We start from the raw sequence: 14,316 nt of genomic DNA on the forward strand, positions 1-14,316 counted from the left end.
AACTGACTAGTAACTAGTATGTAGTGGATCATCGTTGACTTGCTACGTGGGATCAATGAAGAAGGTTGATTCTATGTACACTTTTACTTGTTTTCTTTTCCTTTTTCTTCTGGTCATTCCTTCTCTCCACTAGTACTAAGTCTTCCATTCTATGGCTAGTTAGACTAGTTGGGGCATAAGCATAGATACCTTGTAGTTGTAGCTGTTAACTATCAGCCTCCGTTTAAGGCTTCTACCTACTCAGTATCCTCTTCTTTCATACAATCTCCCACTTGTCAATCTTAGACATCCACCCGGCTCAGTCTTCTCACATCAAGTGCATCTCAAACACACCTCCTCCCCACTTCAGTGCGTCAAATATGGAAAGTGTCAGACTCGGTTAGTAGTCGCATGACTATCGTGTTTAGAGAAGAAAAATAGTGGAAGAAATATATGACAAGTACAGCACAGAAATCGCCCAAAAGTAGTTGATACACACGAATAACGAACCATCCAGGAAAACATCAGAGACGCCGGAGTGTGAGAGAGAGAGTTGTTCAGATAGATAGAAACCATATGCGCTGTCGTCATGCACGTCGTGAAGCTCGTCCACCGGCCGAGGAAGGAGGGAGTAAGGTGGTGCCTCAACAGGATGTAAGTTCGATCATTCTATATACTGTAATCTACCATTCCACGTTGAAGGACCATTCCCCTGGTTATTGCACGTCAGTATACAGAATATTATCGTAGATTCGCAAGGGGCATACCGTTTTTCAAGTTCTCTGCAGTATCGCTGAGTAGGATCACCCGGCGCTTGTTACAATACGCCGTCTTGTCCAAGATGTCGACCTTCAAGTTCGCCAGCTCCGGTACGGGCTTCTCAAACATCTCACTTAGGCTCTCCACCGCCATTTCCAGATCCTTCTGGTTATCCTCGAAGATCTCCGTCAGGTTGTTGCGGGAGAGGTAGTAGGCAAAGGCATATGTCCACTTCAGCGTCTGGCGACATTGCTGGAGCGCCTGCGATGCAGTATCGAGGAACTGCACCTCAATCCACGAAAGCCCAGACTGCGACTGCAAACTCGTCATCTTCTTCTCCGTCTTTAGATACAAATCTTTGTCCAACTTGGCTGACTGCTCATGGTTGGCATATCGGTTGTAGTAGTGGAGATATCGCTCCAGCGACGCCCGGGATCGCGCCTGCGCACTTCGGGCCTCTGATCCAGATTTCTCCTCGTAGCGGTTGCAGTTATACCAGCTAGTACCGTGTTCAGACCACAGTCCCATGCACATCCAGCAGAATTCGTGCTTGCACTTGCGGCAAGTCATATGGTTGCATCCGCCATTCTTTTCGATCGTTGAGTGGCATCGGGGACACTCCTTGGTATTGGCGGAGATCCAGTTCGCCGTCTCGGAATCATCCTCGCACTTCTTGAGCCACATCCTTACCAGCAAGCAGGGTGCTGGCTGGTGATCATTTAATGTGCATCCAAAGCAGAAGTAGTGCCTACAGTCACACTGCACAGTAGGTACGATACGACGAAGGTCACGCTGCTTTACAGGGCAGTCGACCGCGTATTCACAGTTGGGAGCCGGGCACCATTTGAGGTTATCTTTATCGTCGACGTATGTTCGTGTTAGAAGCGCGTTGTATCTGGAAAGCGTCAGTAACAAAGCAAGCTATCGCGAAGGATGTGCTGTAGTTCCCACCTCTCCTTAAGATCGTTTGTCACCAGAAGGCCTAATGACTTCGAGTCCACGATCATATTGCAGCTATCACTCGGGCATTCTATCCTTGCTGCTTCACCCTCCTCCCGGATCTTCTGTCTCAGATAATGGCGATAGCAATCCACACAGAAGCGGTGCCCGCAACGCATGGCATATGTCTCAAGGTCGTCCCCGTCCTCGCAGCAGATGTCGCACACAAATCCTGGTATCACTTCAGTCTTTGGCGTTCCCTCAAAATTGGTACCAAGGCCCGCCTCCTCCAGCGTCTTCTCGGGATGGTCCATGTATGACTCGATCAACTTCTCCCGGTTCCATCGTCCATATCGCAGCAGAATAGCCGACGACTCTGGTGGCAACCCAAGGATCGACGAGACCTCGTTAATCTGCAGGTTCTGTTCTCGTTCGATGTCCTCCGGGCTCAACACACTAAACTCGACCTCATAAGGCTTCCGTTTCGTCGCGATGATATCCTTATCTTTGGAGAATCCGCCGTCAAAATCGTCACCGAAATCTGTAAATGACCCAACAAGAGTAACGTCAGCAAAACCCCGATAACAAAAAAGCAGTCAACCCGATCACTCACCTTCCCCAAGACTCTCGACGTCACTTCCTTGGGTATCCAGAAAATCATCCGGGCTAGACCCGACACTCATGAAGTCCTCATCCGACTCCATGCTGGTAGACGCCGGGGTATCGATATCCGACTCCTTCGATCGCACAGGAACCGAAAAGCTCCCAGGGGTCGCTAGGGTGTAATCGGCGTCAGGGTCCTGGTCCGCGGGCTTCTGCTTCTTGCGGGAGGATTGGCCCGAAGAGGAGGTTGCGGTGGCGGCAGGCGAAAGGGCGACGGAAGCCTTGGTGGCGGCTGTTTGGGGTTCGTTATCTACAAGCGTCGCCGCGGCCGCCTTCCTCTTCCTCGTGAGTGGAGGCGTGGTGAAAGCGTTTCTGCCCGTGGCAAGCCGGTTTTATGTGCTGACGCGAAAAAAAGGCAGGCCTCGAGATGGGATGTCGAGACCTCTTTTTCTCGAGACAACACACAGCCCGCAGCCTACCAGAAATAGCAGGAACTTTGGAAAAAGGGGGGTGGAGGGATGTGGAAATATCCCGATGACAATAAGGAAGAAAACAGGGTGGTAGAAGGGGAGGGGAACAGGGCAGCACTAGCCCTCAGCCGATCGTTGCGTGGAGAGCTTAATGATGTTCATTCAACTGCTTGGGCAAAAGGGAGGGGCGGGTGTGTCACTAACAGCCGGGCGGACGTCACGGGAGGGAATCTGGTGTGGGGTCCGTTTCTGGATCGATGAACTGCAGCAGTGGATTCGGTTTAGGGGAGGGAATATCAGAAAAGAATAAGGTGGATTCCGATCCGAAAATATCTTCTCAACACTGGGATCCCCTTTTCGAGGAATGATCCAGGATGGGAAAAAGGGAATGATGTATCCCTTTATGCTCGATCGCGGCTCCAAAGTAGAGGGACTTGGCAGGGTCAACTGCAGCAGGAGCCAGGAAGGGCCCAAGTTCTAGAGGGGGAATGAACTCCACCAAAGAGCCAAACTGTGGGGAGACAGTTCAAGGAACAGGTAAAGACAGATAGAGCCGTGCACATCGAAAGGGAACTTCACAGAAGTGCGGAGTAAGATAGTTCCTGGGAAAGACAACAGCTGGTCTTTTCCCCCTCACGCCTCTTAGTCAAAGTGACATGTAAATAACTGACTAACGAGTCAAGTAGTGAGCAATCGCAGGGGTGCAATGATGACGATAGTGAAGATGATGTGTGCACTGTTGTCTATCCACCAGGGACAATCCAAGTAGTAGAAGCAATAAAGAATCACCGTGAGGATATTATTGGAAAGATGCTGGCTAAAGCAAGGCGAGAAAAGGCGATCGCCAACAAATAGATCCATCGTCACTGATTCATGGGCATCTACTTGCTTCTTCGGGCGATACCCGTGACTTTCTGGTTGATACCTGTGATATCAGGCACCAAATACAGGCACAGCAAGACAAGCAGATCAACGCTTCATCTGCAGCTCCAGTCTTGCGGGTTATGGGTATAATACATTCTGAATGGGGTAAACCTTTTTGTCATTGAATTTTGGACAATTCTGCTAGTGTTTCTAGGCTATGCTCTATATCATCTACTCATCATCTTCATCTTCATCACTCTCTTCCTCCTCGCTGGTCTCCTCTTCCTCCGCATTGGCCAACCAATCCACAAACTGCTGGGACTGGCTGCGCACTTGGCGCATTTCCTCCGTGCTGCTCGACCGCTCATCGGCCCACCATTGCTCATAAGCTTCTTCCTCCACGATCTCCAGGTCGTACAGTTCCTTGGCCGTGAACAGCATGACCGTGTCACCACGGCTGCGGTGCGCCAGATCCTGCTGCAGGAGGACCAGCAAGTCGACTTGATCGGGCTTCTCGTCGCTGTCGCGGTCGAACAGTGACCGTTCCACGATCTCCTTGTACTTGCCGAAAATCTCCCGGATGGCCTCGCTCGCTCCCTTGCCGCCATCCATCAATTGTTGGATGCGCTTCATGAACGCCGAGACCACGGCTCGTCGGACCTGGTGGTCGGAAGCATTCGCCGTCATACGCAAACTGACCAGCTCCAGTTGTACCACGTCGGATGTGACGCCATCCCGCAAGCTGTCGTAGACACTAGCCGCAGCATCGTGGACGAAGTGGTCCTGGTCCTCGTCGTCGGACATGGTAGTACTGAAACTGCCCGAACGAGACCGGCCAAATTCTGAGATCTCCGAGGAAAGCGTCGAGATAGACTCTGTAGAAAGAGAGAGGTTCGCCATATTGTAAACTGCAATAGTAAGTATTAGCCACGTATACAGCCAGGATATGGAGGGAGCAGAATGCACATACTCAAACCAGACGAAGCATTGCTGGCCGTCTCATCTTCGTCCTCGTCATCATCATAAGGAACGTACTCATATCCCTTACCGCCTTCGCCAACAACCTCGGGCTCACTGGCCGGCACCTCATCGTCGTCCTCCCGGTAAGCTGTCGTTATACGTCTTCCGTCGCTAACCTTGACACCATCGGCGATCTCGACACCGAATGAAATCAGGGAGCCAGGCTCGATGGTACAGTTCTTGCCCACCACTGCCCGGTCAGCAACGATCGCTTGGTTGACAGTCGTTCCATCGCCGATGACTGCGCCATCCCAGATATAAGCACCGTCCAATGTGACGTTCTTGCCGATCTTGCAGTCCCGTCCGAGAACAGTGTTCTTGACCGTCGTCTTGTCTCCAATGCTGGTGCCCTGGCCGATGACCGTGCGCCGACCGATCACGCACGAGCGGGCCAGAGTCACACCCTGTTCTTGATACAGGCTTCCCTTCCGAAGCTCATAGTTGTGGCCGCGGAGCAGATTGGTGTCGGGGCACAGAGGGTACGCCCACCGCGAAATGACATCCTTGCTGACAGCGTCGTAGGCCTTCAGATTCCGGACCCGGGCAGCGTAGTGGTCCTTAACAATGTGTGTGTGAATTGTCTTTCCGTTCAACTCGTAGTCCTTCAACACACCATATAGGAACTGTTTGCGGGGCGTCTGGTAGTCGAAGCTGTCGGACCAGAGACTCAGCACATCAGGTGTGCAGATATCGATGTTGCAGTCGATCAGATCCTGGCGCAGGTCAATCTCCTGGTGTGTCGTGATGAGTTCCGCGTCAATGTTCAGGCGAGAAGATTCGGGGGAATGATGGTCGATCTCCTCGTAGTGTAGACAGCGGTCCTTGGTGGGGTCGATAACGAAGACGGGAGATACAGACGAGGACTTGGTTCGGTGGTTCCGGCCAGCCTCTCTCAAGATCATGGTCATGATGGCGTTCTTGTCCGCTTCACGACGAGCACGGTGTTTGGTTAGCGCGCCTTCGATAGGCAGGTTGCTGATAACATCACCGCTGACAACGATGAAGTCGCCCGTGATGAGATGCTTGCCATCGAGATCACGCATGACATCTCCAACAGACGTCGACGTCGACTTGAGGAAAGTCAGCTGCTTGAACGGCGACGACGGCGCTCTCCATTTGGACGCACTGTGCAAAGCCTCCTGGTCAGCCCAACAACAAACAATAGCATATCGCCAGCATGTCCTGTCTAAGCCCACACGTACTTGATGTATTTCTCCAGCTGATCGGAGTGCGCTCCGCCGTACAGGAAGACATCCTCCACACCGGCATTGGCGAGGAACTCGAGCGTATATTCAATCAAGGGAGTATTCGCAAGCGGCAAGAGACACTAGATCAATCATTCTGCGTTAGCTTTCGAATTCCCCCACCATCACTTCATACAGTCAACGCAGCAACACAATCACACATACCCTGGGCTTCTCAAGTGTGAACGGCTCGAACCTCGTCTCGAAAGTATCCGCAAGCACCTAGAACCACACGGCGCCATTAGCCCAACACCACGAACCAGCCACTTCCCACTGCGATTCGAAAAACAACATACAACAGCCTGCAATGTCTCTTCTACCTCCTCCGTGGCATTTCCCCTCTTCGCCGCACCACCTTTTTGTTTCGGGCCCATCTATACACCAGAAGCATTAGCAAGTCAGAACAATCCAGAATCCATCATTCCTATCAAAGAGCGCCGGGGGCACACAATTGCGCACTCACATCAGGAACGGTATGTAGATCGACCGATGAGTAATTTCTCAAAAACCCCCACCTCAATCACAAAGGGACTCAGATACAGTGTAGGTCCAAGAGTTTAAAAAGAATGAGTAACAGGGGAAAGTGGGAAAGATATTGCAGGTGCAAAAAGTCACCTAGCACAATAGGCACAATCAGACAGCAACAATGAATAGGTTCGCCCAGGGCGCGTTCAACTCGCAAAATCTCCGCCAAGCCCGGCGCCGTCGGGCGGAGGAAGTCAGAGTCACGCTTCTTCTCTTCATCCCACCTGGCGGCCTGTTTGTCCTGTTTGTTCATCTACTCCTACTTTGACCCCCCCCCACCTCACCTCGGCTGCTTCCCCTGGTCACCTGGCACGTGATATGTGCTTCACGTGACAAAGAGCCGTTGCAGAAGGGGGAACAGCCACAGTGGCTTAGCGAGTGCTGGGGTTCCAGAGTCCAGAACACCATCGAAGGCCTGGGCCCTCATGGACTCGAAGGAATATCCCTTGTTCAGGGACCGACGGTCTAGAACCTTATCTATCGTGGATAAAGCTGATGAACGCCAGATCGGAGGTGTATCCTGCTTGGAGGGATCGGGTGGGCAGATCGGTTAGCTTGGGTCGTATGATGACGATGATGGTGCTGATGATGCTCCCCTCCGCTCAACTGGTGGAGGGCCACCAATTCAACCTCCGGGGCTGGTGTGGGAAAAGTGGTGGGCGCCTGCAACGTCATATTCCAAATTGCACTTGGTTACTAGACCTAGCTGTGCTGAGCGTGAAATAGTCTCTATGTGGTTGGAAATGATGGGAGTTAATAATAGATTTTGAATTTGACTCTATAGACTCCTACCTCCTGACCCAACAACCCTGCTGTTGAGCATCAGATGCTTAGCTAACTATTTGACCCACAGCAAATTGACCTTCCACGTAACGACAGAGAATGGTTCCAAAGCGCCCCAACAAATGGAATATCAGTTCCAGAATGACGCGTACAATAGACACTACATGCTGCCAGCCCAAGGTCCTGCTGCCAAAACCAAGGTATCTGGATGCCATACCCCGAGTATCAGTATTTTTCGACTGCATCGGCCATCCAGTCAGTAGAAACGAAAGCAACGCAACAGTTTGCCGCAAAACGATTCGCAACCTATGCATATAAATAACACGCGCCTCCAACACCGGGATATATCGAGCAACATCTGGAAAATAACACAGAAGCAGTACAACTCCCCGAGACAACAGTATCGTACGGCTAAGACTTCATCACGAGAAGAACAACAGAAATCGTAAGGTGGAGAGGCGTAGCAGTAGTGAGGTGAGAGATGCCAAAAGGCGGGTGTGAAAGGAAATTGGAAAATGGTCATCGTTCGTCTGGTGTAGGGCGAGATGAGAAAGGGCAACCTGAAAGACCCTCCATCTAGCCCGTTCGTGCAGCTTGCATGGGGTTCACCATTGGCTGCGGTTGATGAGCGTACATGCGTGGCCGTTTGGCCATATTGGGGTTTTCGGTAGCACTCGACATTTCCGAAAGCTGTCGCCGAGGTGGTTGCGGCCTGACTGCCGCAGGCGCCGTAGTAGCAAGCGCCACCGCGGGTGCAGGATACTGAACTCCGTTCTGATCTACAGCATATGCAGCCGCAGCAGGGGCGGTGGGTACATATTGGCTTTGGACTTGCGGGACGTTAGGAGCCACGGCAGTCATGCCTGGAAACTGGCCGGGTGATTGCCAAGCAGTCATCGATGTTGCTGGCGACTGCCCAGGAGAGCTGTCCTCCTTGACTGACTGGGCGGCCGAGCTTTGCGCGGCCATCGTTACGGCTGCTGCGGATTGAGGAGCCTCTATGCTCTGCGGCATCGTCTTCAGGTGAACCAAGTGTTTCTCAAGCATATCGAGAAGACTCTTTCTTGTGAAAGGCTTTGGAAGGACATCATCCATTCCTATGAATTGTGTTAGTCACTAAAATAGCGATAAAGAGTGACCGTACGAAGGAGTTCAGGGGTGGCGGGCATACCATGTTGGAAGTAGAGCTGGATATCGTCACTGCGGATGTTGGAAGTCATGGCGATGATAGGGGTCCTGTCGAATTGGCGAATAAGGTGGCAAGCAGAAACACCATCCAAATTGGGCATGATAATGTCCATGAGAATAAGGTCATATTTGGAACCATCCTGGATCTTATTCACCGCTTCCAGGCCATCAAACTGCAGCTATGTCAGTCGGGCGGGATCCGAGCAACCCGAAAGGGATAACATACCGCGGTATCGATCAGACATGAGAAAGAATACAGGAATTTGCCACCAATTTGACGACATGTCGCATCGTCCTCCACTAGCAGGATATGGGGGCTGCGTACCCAACCGGGATCGACATTTGCGCTCTTTTTCCGGTTGTCGGGGAATTGCCGTCGAGATTCGTCAATCTCTTGTTTGGGAGGCATCGGATACGGGACGTTGTTAACATGTTCACTGTACATAGGATCGATTCCGTTGGTGGCGCCCACTGGGTAGACGACGGGCTCGATCTCTCCGTTCATCTTGGAATAGACCATAGCAGTATTCGCACTTGCGTCGGCAGCAGATGGCCGCGCGACACCATTTCGGGGAGCGGTCTCCAGAGCAGGCGTAGGAACCACAGCGGTAGTTTTCGGTGGCTCGCCCATCGACTCTAGACCCCCTAGGTTGAACTGGATTTCGGCGTTCATATCATTCAGGAGCTTCGAGGCATGCTGCAAGGGCGACGAGGGCTCGTCGTCCATGGATGCGACCTGTGAAGGGCTCAGTGTCGAGCCTGCTTGACCCTGGGCTTGGAAAGGCACGGCAGCCGCTTTGCTGTCGCGCCTCTGGCGGGCGTCTACAGAAAGCAGGTAAGTCATCACCTGGTGGATGACATTTTCATGATTGAGGATGGTCTTCTGCACCCTCATAACTTCCTGCATCATGAGTTGGTGATCAACACTGAGCCGTGTGTGTCGCTCGTGTAATTGATGAATCTGTTGTTGTTGAGCCACTATTTGCTGGTTCAGCAAATCTATTTGTTGTGTCGGGACCGAGTCTTCGTTGCTCTGAGTCTGTTTCCGCGGAGCCGGGGCCTTCCGTCGAATGTTATCGAGGGACTCTTTGCTGTTCGCTCTAAATTCAGGATGTTTGAACTCCCACGCCTGAAGAGCCAATACAGTTAACACCTATCGCATCGACTGCCACCAAGCGCAGATTGCTTACGTTTTGGCCGTATGGCGACTGTCCGTTTTCCTCGTTGTTCTGTCTCACTTTGTGGAAGTCGTACTTGTTCAGCTGTCGCACGAAACTGGCAAAGTTGCTGTGTTTGAAGTGCTTCGGAAGGATGGTCTTGGTAAATTTTTCGCACTGAACGCAGTTTTTGGTCAGCCTCGAGGATTGCGACCGCAGGAAAGGAGGAGGGGGTGGGAGATGCGAAGAGAGCGCCGTACCTCCAAGACCACAAAACTGTCTCCTTCGTCACCCCATCGCACGATTTCCGCGTACGATGGGTCTTCGAGCATCCTTTGCGAAGAGTATTAGTACGCATGATCACGTCGAAATTATGCAAAGCATCGCTGAGTTTGATCAGGGCGCAGCGACAACCGGACAGCGAGAGCCCGGGGGAGTCGAGGATGTGAACCCGGCGGACGAGGAACCGGAGTGATGAAGCGCAGGCAAGGTACAGGGGAATAGTAAAAGGGGAAGAACTCACTTGTAGAGTTTTCGTACCTAACCATCGTGTTAGCAAAGTGAAGTATAATCGCATAGAAAAATAACAGCGATCATGAGGTTCACAACGGTCGCTATCGAGGGCGACACTTACAAAATCGCTGGAGTTGCCCGCGGGGGCGGCGCTGGTCGAGGTCTGGCCACCGTCCATCGTGGGCTAGATGGGTCGCGACCGATCGAACAAGCAACAGGCTCAACAAGTCGCAAGGCGAGAAACGGGCGGAGGGACGGGAAAGAAGAAAAACCAGCCAGTCGTCAAATTAATGCGGGTGGCGAAGGGAAGAAAAAAAAAAGGGGGGGGGACTGGTAGATAGGAATAGAATAATGAACTGACAAGAAAAAGAAGAGGACGAAAGAAAAGAAGAGGAATGGAGGGAAAGAAAGAAAAAGACGAGCGTAAGGTAGTAGTCGTGGTCGAGAGATGGTGGTGGTGGTAGGCAAGTTTAGTTTAGTGAGTTAGACTGTGTTAGTGAGTAGGAGGAATGGGGATTAATTAGTCAATGCCGTTCGGGTTTAGTTCCAGTCCCTCCTTTTGGTGGAGCCTGATATTTTTTTGGGGATTTTATTCTTTTCTTGTCTTGTTGCCCTTTTCCTTTAAAGAAGGGAGAGAAAAGAAAATAATGGGAGGAAAGAAAAAAGAAAGGAAGAAAAAAAAAGAAAATATTAGTCAAATCAAATAACATCAATTAAAACAAAATAATCATCAGTCAACGGTCGGTTAGATTAGGTAGCAGAGAGAGAGAGAGAGAGAGAAAGAGAGAAATACCGAGGGGCTTGTCTTTTCCCCCCTCTCTGTCTGCTGCTGCTGTTGCTGCTGGCTGAGTTGGGGGTGGATTAGAGAAAGGCAGGCGTGTGGGTAAGTTGGTTCTGCGATTTGCTTTCCATGGCTCACTCTCATTTGGCAATCAGGTTCACGTTCACCCAACCCAGCAAAGTTTCTTCTTGTAGTATCTACAGTAGTCAAATGTATGAAGTAGCAGGTAGTAGTGGTATTATTATCGACGCATCTCCAATTGCCCCAAGTGGGTTTTCCGTCTTCCCCCCCGAGTACGTGGTCACTAGCCACAACTTCCAACCCACCGTTGGGTTGTCATTTCTCTGTCCCTTTACCCCTTCCGGTTAATATTACTTGACTTTGGGGGGAGGTTCAATTTCTCTAGTTTCTACTTGTCCTCCAGGCATTTTGAATGTGAATTCTCCGTTTGACGGGTATCTTGCGGCTGTTTCTATGCAGGACTTGTCTCTAATTCTGGGGGGATGACCTCACGCAAGGAGATCCATAGGAGGGGTAGAGGGAGAATTCTTAATGCTGAGCCAACGAAGACTAACACTAGTAACTAAATCTCTAGAGCCCCGGGGTCTAACTAATGGGGAGAGACAACTCAATATTGTTCACCAAGAAATTACACCACACACCACCCCCCCCCCCCCCTCCTTTTAAACTTTCCAAGCATACATATAAAGTATAAGGCGAAGAACGGTGGAAGAAAAAGAAAGGGAATAATAAATCAAATAGGTAAATTTTGAACACTGAACAAGAAGAGAAAAAAGTAAATAAATCTGAAAATACAGAAGAAGAATATCCATTACCCAAAAACAAATGCACAAGGCACCAAGTAAGGAAGGCAACAAGCAAGAGTGACCAGTACCCACCACTTCTTCTGGCGGAATTACCGGTCTAAAAAAGCTGTCAGTGCGCCTGGTGGATGCAGAATGATGCACGAAAAGGATGGGGGGAAAGCTATGGAGATAGGCTGCCTCAGGTGGAGGGGCCTTGGATTCTGCGCAGCGATCAACAACCCGAACGGCCGTGTTGTGGTATACGGAGGGAGGGGGTGGACGGAAGCAATGACCGTTTTGATGTTTATCTCTCAGCCCATCATCCTTGATTTTTTTGCCTTCGTTCATTCCTCTCGGACCCCGCGGTAGCCAGCGGATTTGTACGAGGTGGGGTTCCAGAGAATCAAATCAACTGCACCACATTCTGGCAAATAGATACAGTATGCCTTCAGTGCACGACCTTGCTCTGTTGGGGCATCCTTTCCTCTACAGATGGTTTCCCTTCTCAGGGGCCTCAATTTCGGCAACAGTTGCAGATCCCTCTCTCGTGGATTAGCCGACGATACGAGGATCCAGAGATGATTACAACTAACAGGTTATCAGGTGTAGGTAAGAACGACATGACAAAGAAAGACAGAAACAGACCTCTTCAAGGCCATTTCTAATTCGGTCTTCCCCATTGAGCCATAAGATGTGATAGAGAGAGATCGGATGGGCTCTTAATTTAGCACAAGGAGCTATGTAGTAGTATGGATCATGGAGACGCCACCTCCCGAACATCATGTACTAGTTCTAAGGAAGCTGGTACTATTAATATTATGCGAGACAACTATGTAAGTAAGTGCCCAACTAACTGCTGGTTAATCCGACTCCTGTCTGTCCTCTCATGCTCGTCTCATCCCGCTCACCAAGCCCATGAATAAGATCATATCAGCCAAGGTTCCAGATGGGGAGGTGCTGCTGAGAGTCCAGACTCAAAACCACCCCCGGTCGAAAGCCACTTGAATGCTGCAAACGAACCCTTGCAGTTCAGAGACAGACAATGCAGGGTTGGTCCGTCAGTCGGCGGGAACAAAGGCTGTCAGAGATTCTGAGGCAGCGATCGAGACTGGTCCATGAGATCTTGCCGGAGTCGATGTCCGCCCGGTATGATTGATTCGATGTTCAACCCCCTCTTCATCGCCGCCCGGTGTCTACTTCCACATGCCGGGGGAGGTGAATCTGAAGAGACATGGAAGTAGACATACATGAGTAGGCCCTGGATATGGCGTTTTTTCGCCATTTTTCGCCATCTTTCACGTGGATGATTGTTCGATTTGAAACCAGCGAGAGGGCTCGGAATTCTCTTCACAACCACACAACTATGTGGCTTTATGTGCAGAGGGCAGCCAGGTGTTTCAAGCAAACCATTCGACCAGCAATGATAGTTGAAAGTTGTATATCCCCCTCTTCCTTCTTAGCAAGTCCGTCCCCACGTTCTCCAGTTGATGTCCGGGCGCTGCAGCCGAAAAGCGACCATGACGAAATCATCGCAATGTTTTAATGTTCCGGCCTCCCGAACGGGAGCAATTTAAATTAATGTTTGTTATTTCTGGAGAAAGCTGAGGAAGATCCACCAGCTCAGGAACAACAATAATCAACTTCCATCCAGCTCCCAACCTCTTCCTCCCTTCCACCTCCCATATCGCTCATTTCTCATTTTAACTTCCTGTGGCAACCCCCCGACGTGGTTATACAATTTCTCACATCAAACACATTCCTTGTCAAATTAACATCCATTCCTCCTTCTCGCCATCATGTTTGCGGCTCGTCGTCTTACCGCCGGTGTCCCTCGCGCCTTGTCCCAGAGGGCCCTTTTCCACAGCACGGCGCCCGCTTTTGTTCAGAAGGGAGACGCCATCCCGGACCTGGATGTCCTGGTTGAGAACTCGCCCGGCAACAAGGTGAACCTCGCCAAGGAACTCAAGGGCAAGGGCGTCATCATCGGTGTGCCTGCTGCGTTCAGTATGTAACCTTATTAGTCCCGATATTGTCGTCCCGATCCAGAAAAGGAGTGGTCGCTGTTATGAGAGATACCCCCCAGTGATAGATTGCTAATTGTTCCACCCTCGGCGGAAATTAGGCCCCGCCTGCTCTAGCACCCACGTTCCTGGATTCATCAACCACCCCAAGCTGAAGGAGGCCGGCCAGGTCTTCGTTGTTGCAGTCAACGACCCTTTCGTGTAAGTTACGGGTCACGTACTGTGTCATCCGTCGATTGAAGGTATCCTGGTTAACCCGACAACAGCACCAAGGCTTGGGCTACCTCCCTTGACCCCGAGGGCAAGAGCGGCGTAAGTGATATTATAACCTGGTTGTACGAATAACATCCGGTACCTTTACTAACGCTACATCATAGATTCGCTTCTTGGGCGACCCCAGTGGCAAGTTCTCCGAGGCCCTAGATGTGACCTTCGACAGCGCTTCCATCTTTGGAAACAACCGCAGCAAGCGTTACGCCCTCCTTGTCGAGAACGGCAAGGTCAAGGAGGCTTTCGTGGAGCCCGACAACATCGGTCTTGACGGTATGATCCCAGTAGCCAGCATATAAGTTGTTTGTTACTAACAGAATTTGTAGTCTCTGCGGCCGAGAAGGTCTTGGCCTAAACCAGCCCAGAGTATCAGCATTAAAAAGAAAAAAAAAAA

The 14,316-nt window shown here is 50.9% G+C and overlaps 6 protein-coding genes across 6 annotated transcripts; 1 reads left to right on the top strand and 5 right to left on the bottom strand.

The window, feature by feature from the left end:
- Nucleotides 1-276: 276 nt before the first annotated feature.
- BDQ94DRAFT_58633 (RING finger protein) lies at nucleotides 277-2,589 on the bottom strand. The gene is made up of 4 exons (XM_026776112.1): nucleotides 2,291-2,589; nucleotides 1,690-2,218; nucleotides 747-1,633; nucleotides 277-691 (listed from the first exon to the last, which is right to left on the bottom strand). Exons 1-4 carry the CDS (start codon nucleotides 2,379-2,381, stop codon nucleotides 663-665), a joined length of 1,536 nt encoding a protein of 511 aa, XP_026624581.1. The 5' UTR covers nucleotides 2,382-2,589; the 3' UTR covers nucleotides 277-662.
- A 1,186-nt stretch (nucleotides 2,590-3,775) lies between these two features.
- BDQ94DRAFT_58640 (translation initiation factor eIF2B catalytic subunit epsilon) lies at nucleotides 3,776-6,570 on the bottom strand. Its single transcript, XM_026776113.1, has 6 exons — nucleotides 6,342-6,570; nucleotides 6,175-6,252; nucleotides 6,044-6,100; nucleotides 5,837-5,961; nucleotides 4,585-5,759; nucleotides 3,776-4,522 (listed from the first exon to the last, which is right to left on the bottom strand). Exons 2-6 carry the CDS (start codon nucleotides 6,250-6,252, stop codon nucleotides 3,846-3,848), a joined length of 2,112 nt encoding a protein of 703 aa, XP_026624582.1. The 5' UTR covers nucleotides 6,342-6,570; the 3' UTR covers nucleotides 3,776-3,845.
- Nucleotides 6,571-7,155: 585 nt separating this feature from the next.
- Nucleotides 7,156-7,631, bottom strand: BDQ94DRAFT_58649 (uncharacterized protein). Its single transcript, XM_026776114.1, has one exon. The coding sequence runs from the start codon at nucleotides 7,498-7,500 to the stop codon at nucleotides 7,234-7,236; it is 267 nt and encodes an 88-aa protein (XP_026624583.1). The 5' UTR covers nucleotides 7,501-7,631; the 3' UTR covers nucleotides 7,156-7,233.
- skn7 (putative stress response transcription factor SrrA/Skn7) lies at nucleotides 7,156-10,373 on the bottom strand. The gene is made up of 7 exons (XM_026766927.1): nucleotides 10,166-10,373; nucleotides 10,055-10,071; nucleotides 9,792-9,864; nucleotides 9,565-9,708; nucleotides 8,601-9,503; nucleotides 8,358-8,547; nucleotides 7,156-8,283 (listed from the first exon to the last, which is right to left on the bottom strand). The coding sequence occupies exons 1-7, from the start codon at nucleotides 10,220-10,222 to the stop codon at nucleotides 7,763-7,765; spliced, it is 1,905 nt and encodes a 634-aa protein (XP_026624584.1). The 5' UTR covers nucleotides 10,223-10,373; the 3' UTR covers nucleotides 7,156-7,762.
- Nucleotides 10,352-10,867, bottom strand: BDQ94DRAFT_146984 (uncharacterized protein). The gene has a single exon (XM_026766928.1). It carries the CDS (start codon nucleotides 10,752-10,754, stop codon nucleotides 10,569-10,571), a length of 186 nt encoding a protein of 61 aa, XP_026624585.1. The 5' UTR covers nucleotides 10,755-10,867; the 3' UTR covers nucleotides 10,352-10,568.
- A 2,560-nt stretch (nucleotides 10,868-13,427) lies between these two features.
- BDQ94DRAFT_171988 (peroxiredoxin family protein) lies at nucleotides 13,428-14,277 on the top strand (the record flags this gene model as incomplete). The annotated part of the gene is made up of 5 exons (XM_026771869.1): nucleotides 13,428-13,635; nucleotides 13,754-13,853; nucleotides 13,919-13,964; nucleotides 14,030-14,195; nucleotides 14,249-14,277. 5 exons carry the CDS (start codon nucleotides 13,428-13,430, stop codon nucleotides 14,275-14,277), a joined length of 549 nt encoding a protein of 182 aa, XP_026624586.1.
- Between the last annotated feature and the right edge of the window lie 39 nt (nucleotides 14,278-14,316).

The sequence above is a fragment of the Aspergillus welwitschiae genome (assembly GCF_003344945.1).
Source record: "Aspergillus welwitschiae strain CBS 139.54b unplaced genomic scaffold BDQ94scaffold_23, whole genome shotgun sequence".
Classification (NCBI taxonomy): Eukaryota; Fungi; Ascomycota; class Eurotiomycetes; order Eurotiales; family Aspergillaceae; genus Aspergillus; species Aspergillus welwitschiae.

Excerpts from the sequence above, each read along its gene's own strand:
- BDQ94DRAFT_58649 (XM_026776114.1), bottom strand. The coding sequence starts at position 7,500 with ATGCATAGGTTGCGAATCGTTTTGCGGCAAACTGTTGCGTTGCTTTCG.
- skn7 (XM_026766927.1), bottom strand. The coding sequence starts at position 10,222 with ATGGACGGTGGCCAGACCTCGACCAGCGCCGCCCCCGCGGGCAACTCC. Across the intron at positions 9,709-9,791 it reads ACAGTTTTGTGGTCTTGGAG|TGCGAAAAATTTACCAAGAC; the intron begins GTACGGCGCTCT and ends AACTGCGTTCAG. Across the intron at positions 9,504-9,564 it reads AGTCGCCATACGGCCAAAAC|GCGTGGGAGTTCAAACATCC; the intron begins GTAAGCAATCTG and ends TTGGCTCTTCAG.
- BDQ94DRAFT_146984 (XM_026766928.1), bottom strand. The coding sequence starts at position 10,754 with ATGTTATTTGATTTGACTAATATTTTCTTTTTTTTTCTTCCTTTCTTT.
- BDQ94DRAFT_58640 (XM_026776113.1), bottom strand. The coding sequence starts at position 6,252 with ATGGGCCCGAAACAAAAAGGTGGTGCGGCGAAGAGGGGAAATGCCACG. Across the intron at positions 5,760-5,836 it reads CAGCTGGAGAAATACATCAA|TGCGTCCAAATGGAGAGCGC; the intron begins GTACGTGTGGGC and ends GGCTTTGCACAG. Across the intron at positions 4,523-4,584 it reads CAATGCTTCGTCTGGTTTGA|TTTACAATATGGCGAACCTC; the intron begins GTATGTGCATTC and ends TTACTATTGCAG.
- BDQ94DRAFT_58633 (XM_026776112.1), bottom strand. The coding sequence starts at position 2,381 with ATGGAGTCGGATGAGGACTTCATGAGTGTCGGGTCTAGCCCGGATGAT. Across the intron at positions 1,634-1,689 it reads ACAAACGATCTTAAGGAGAG|ATACAACGCGCTTCTAACAC; the intron begins GTGGGAACTACA and ends GACGCTTTCCAG. Across the intron at positions 692-746 it reads TGCAGAGAACTTGAAAAACG|GGGAATGGTCCTTCAACGTG; the intron begins GTATGCCCCTTG and ends TGCAATAACCAG.